A 5,081-nucleotide genomic window follows, 5' to 3' on the forward strand; every position below is an offset into this window, starting at 1 on the left:
TAGACCAATTTTTTTCTAACCTACCTTCCACACCTTTTCATCATACACTTCAGATACCAAGATGCGATTGCTAGTTTTCATCATACCCTTTAGGCCGCGCTTCACTATGTGAATGCAACTTTTACGCTTCTTCAATGTTTATTTATGCAATCGTGTCATTGTGCCCTACAATCACGTTTTTAACCTCATTATAGTTGCTTGTGTTGCGGGCCTTATATTCTCCTCCTCGTCATTGATATATTCTATTTGTGTAAGCGAAAACAACTAAAGTACTGGGCACATACTATTATATAATTTGTTATATTTATTACAGCTGTGAAAAGCGGGGCATCAGGTCAAATCATTTCTTTTAGTTTTAGAGATAGCAATCTACATAATATGCTTCTCAATTTTCTCCCAAACAGCTCTTAAAGCGTCCCGAGAACAAAAGAAGATGAAGAATAACTTCGTCTGAAAGCAAAGAACTTGAATAACGTAGAACATATATCCAGGACAGGATAAAGTTGGGCGAATTTCCTTGTCAGAATTGGACGGGACGGTGAAGCATCCAAAGCTCTTTTGATTTAAACTCGGTGCGAACTCGGCACAAATCATCTCATCTCTGTTGCATTTACCTACCATGGGCTGCTGTGCGTCCAAGAAACCTTTGACGGCGGCGGAGTCTCCTCCTCGTCCTTCTCATCCCCCGCCGTCCGTTCACCAGCCACTTCGTCAGCCGCTGCCGCCACCAGTTCAGACGCAGTTGCCCACGGTAGAAAACTGTATCAATTTCTTTCAAACCATCAAAAAGGAGGCCGACATTGATTATTTGGTTGATCTCATCGACGAGAAGTTGCAGTCTCTTCTAAACAGGGTTAGTATGGGAGTCAGCTACAACTATAATCATAATAAATGTTCATTTCCTTTGGCGTTTTACTGAATGTTGTCCCGTTTGTAAATGCAGTCAAGCACTTCTTCAGAACCTGTTTCCTGTACACTGAAGGGTAGGGAGAATTCAGTATGGAGTTCCCTTATCCAAAGTGGGTCTATATTCCTTGAAGTTTTGAATATGAATATTCAGCTGGAGAAGGTAATTTTGTTTATTTTGATTTCGTTCTGAATTTAAGGTTAGCTAACAGCATGTATAAATTATATGGGAGGAATTGGAGTTTACGTTGATTGTGTCTACAGGGAGACGAAGTAAGGAGACAAGATTTAGCACGAAGATTGGATGATGTGGGGAAGGTGCATTGGGTATTTGGAGGGCTATCCACTATAGCTTTCTTGTTAGGAGAGATTGGTCAAGTCTCTGAAAACCAGAGTGAATGCATAGAACTCTTGAGTGAAATGGTTAAGCTTGCTGCGTATATCAAACTGTTGAGTTATGATAAGCCAAACGAAGAAAAGATATTGAGAAAGGCAATTATAATGATTATTGAAGGATCCATGATGTGCGCTTCTCAATTGAAGTCTAGAAAACTTTTCAGGTAAAATGCGTGTTTTTCTTACATTTTAGAATTTTATGTAAATTCTACTAAGACGATCATCGATTATGCCCGCTTATTGTAATTGAAATGATCTGCGAGCAGTTTTTTAAAGGATTCTGTGGACTCCATAAGTTTGATCGCTTTACAATCAAGAATAAATCAGCTCCTTCTCGGACTAAAACCTGAGCAGTCCATTGTCTTCCCTCCATGGAAGCCCATTCATCCAGATTATGCAGGTATAAATATATAAATACTCCCTTTCCAAAATTTTCAATTATATTTACATGTCACTTTGAGATCACCATTTGCATATGTTGTTATTAGCTTGCTCTTATTTGTGTGCTTATCGGCAGTTGGCATCCAAAAGCAGAAGCAACAAGTAATAAAGTTGCTCGATATGGAAACAGACAAAAAGTCCTCATTGGGTGTAGTTATTCATGGATTTGGGGGAATAGGAAAGACAACTCTTGCTACTGCTGTTATTGCAGACTTGGATCTCACTGATTACAATTACTCGGGAGTTGAAATCAAAGAAAACCGCTCCAGGAATAACATAATATGTATGCAGGAGCAAATATTGAAAGATGCCTTCCCAGCATATACTTATGATAGGAATGCAACATTGAGAAATAGTACAGATGGCCGGGATCATCTTATCAGCGCTTTCCAAGCAAATGGAAATAAGCCAGTATTTCTGTTTATTGACAACGCTTTTCGCGCAGAAGACTTGAAAGACCTCTTCCCAAAGCGTTTAGCAGGCCTTCCAATGGGGAGCAGAATAGTGATCACAACTCGAAATTCTGGTGTGATGGATATGCTCAAAGACGTAGGCCTTGCATGTCGTGAGCATCGTGTGGGTGCTCTACCCCAGCAAGAGGCAACCAAAATTTTGCTCAGAGATTTCAGTCCTGATAATACCAGACACAAAGAGAACGTGCGGAAAGCCCTTCAGATTTGCGCTGGGATTCCGTTAGTCTTAGAAATTGTTGGTGCTCATTTGCGTAAGCATAACTACATAGGAGACAGATGTACGCAAATATTTGAATCTTTGGAGAGAGTAAATGTAGAGATTCTGAGCCAACGTGCAGTTACTTTCCTGTGTAATGAGCTGGATCAGTCTACGAAGGAAGCGTTTTTGGATATTTGTTGCTTCTTTTTCAACTGGAGTCGCCGCGATGTGGAGTACATCGTTGGAGCAGAGGAAGTCACACGTCTGGAAGAGGCGGCTTTGTTCAAGACGTCCAACAAAAACAAGGTAATTGTTCATGATGTCATCCAAGCAGAAGGGCTGAGTATGTCTGAATCCAGTAGAATTATGGACATGCAATCCTGGCTAGAAGTTGCAGGTAACAATCAGGTATGTCTTTGGATTCCTATGCTGATACAGGGTAGGAACACAATGTTTAGTACTAGAATGAAAGAAATATAGTTGTACATATCTCTTTAAAAAATCTATTTAGGAATGAAATATACTACTATATATATTAAAAAATAAAATGCAATGTTAAATATTAATATGAACGCAATTTGAAGTATTAGTGTGAATGATATCATCTATATAAAAATACAATTTTAAGTATTGCTAAGAATGAAATATACTAACATATATATCTTCAAAAAAATCTAAATAAAAAATGGTAAAGATATCATTCTCCACTGCCTTTTAAATATATTTTTCCGCATATTTATATCGTGTGTTTGCAGAGGCTCGGTCAAATTAAAGGAGTTTGGCTTAGTGGGAAGGATTTTGAATCTGGGTATGAACTTGATGAGAAGCACATTGTTTCGATGAGAAAAAATTTGAGAGTTCTGGCCTTGGGGAACAAGATAAATGTATCACGATCGAATCAAAGGACACCCAAATTTAATGAATTGAGATTTCTCTGTCTAGGCGGCGATATCTCTGCTTTATGGCCACAGAATTTAGAGTCCCTTGAGGAGTTGGCTGTGTTCCATGGCCCTGTCTTTAAGGACGGTGTGACTTTGTATCAGGTGAGTCCTTCCTCATTTCTTTTAATTTGTTATATTTCAATTGTTTGTTTATATTTGGAAAGGATTGTTTCAAATGGAATCATAATATGGACGCAGTTACCGATGAAGCTACGGGTGATGAAAGCCACAGCGCAATCTCGGGAATCTACAAATTCGCAGAGGTCCAGGCCCGCCAATGTCATCCCAAATTCTTCTTTAGAGGAATTGGATTTGAAAGAATTGAAATCTTTCCAGACATTACCCGAACAACTTGATCACTTAAATGGCCTCAAGGTTTTGATATTAGATGAATGGGACAAAATGCAGGAGCTGTCTGAGCAGGTAAATGAACTCCATTCATTATGTAAATTGAGCATCTGTGGTGGCAATTCTTTGAAGAGTCTGCCAAAATCATTTGGGCAATTAAGTTCTTTAGAGGTGTTGATCTTAACAAGCTGTAAGCAATTGGAAGAATTGCCCTCAAGTTTTGGAGACCTGAGCTCTTTAAAAAAATTGAATCTAGCAGAGTGTGCAAACATAAAAGAACTTCCTTCAAGCTTTGGAAGATTAAGTTCTCTGGAGGTTTCAAATCTAGAAAAGTGCTGGAAATTGGAAGCATTGCCTTCAAGCTTTGGGAAACTGAGTCAGTTAAAAAAGTTGAGCCTGCAGTCAGATGAGCTTAAAGAATTACCTTCTAGCTTTGGGAAGCTTACATCTTTAGAAGAGCTGAAGTGCAATTGTCTGGAACTGAAGGAATTACCTGTTACCTTTGGGCAGCTTAATTCTTTAACAAATTTAGATCTAAGTTGTTGCGTGAAATTGAAAACCTTGCCCTCCACCGTCGGAGAACTTAGGTCACTAAAAGTTTTCAGTTTATTCTCTTGCTTTAGATTAGAAGATTTGCCTTCCCAGATCGGGGAACTTTCATGTTTGACACATTTAGATTTAAGACAATGCCACAGTTTGAGAGAACGTCCAAAATTTTCTTGTCCGAGACGCAGACATCAGTCCATTTGGCTTCCGGACCACCTAATGGACAGGAATTCCTCGTCTTCAAATTAGATGCTTCAAATGATCGAGTCTTTCAAGTACTGTTGTCGTCTTTATCTCTGTCTGTATGGCAGAAATATATTTGTATTTATGATGTCAGTTTGTGATATTATAATATGCTTGTATATGGTTGTTTATTTAATGAGACAATCTTGAACATTCTCATAAGATAACTTTTTGGGTTTATTGATAACTTTATTATTCTGTTTACCATTAATTTATATTAAAAAAAATTTATTACTATAATATTATTATATTTTTATTTTGTGTAAATATTAAAATATGAGTTTTTATTCAATTTTGTCTCATAAGATAATTTTTGGGGTTTATTGATTTTGTTGTCTAACTTTATTATTCTGTTTACCATTAATTTATATTTAATTTTTTTTTATTATTATAATATTATTATATTTTTATTTTGTATAAATATTAAAATATGAGTTTTTATTCAATTTTTCAATTTTCCAATTTATTATATAGTATTTTTTTTTAAATAATATTTTTTATTAAAAATATATATTTATGCATAATGTATAATGTTTAAATGAATATGGTTATGTCTTGTTAAGTATCATTCATATAATGAAATAAAAT

At 36.5% G+C, this 5,081-nt stretch overlaps 1 protein-coding gene across 1 annotated transcript; it reads left to right on the forward strand.

Moving 5' to 3' along the window:
- Positions 1-588: 588 nt before the first annotated feature.
- Positions 589-4,643, forward strand: LOC131027661 (disease resistance protein RUN1). The gene is made up of 7 exons (XM_057957728.2): positions 589-853; positions 944-1,069; positions 1,171-1,466; positions 1,569-1,702; positions 1,820-2,823; positions 3,171-3,458; positions 3,555-4,643. Exons 1-7 carry the CDS (start codon positions 620-622, stop codon positions 4,497-4,499), a joined length of 3,027 nt encoding a protein of 1,008 aa, XP_057813711.2. The 5' UTR covers positions 589-619; the 3' UTR covers positions 4,500-4,643.
- The last annotated feature ends 438 nt before the right edge of the window (positions 4,644-5,081 follow it).

The sequence above is a fragment of the Cryptomeria japonica genome, chromosome 8 (genome assembly GCF_030272615.1).
Source record: "Cryptomeria japonica chromosome 8, Sugi_1.0, whole genome shotgun sequence".
Lineage (NCBI taxonomy): Eukaryota > Viridiplantae > Streptophyta > Pinopsida > Cupressales > Cupressaceae > Cryptomeria > Cryptomeria japonica.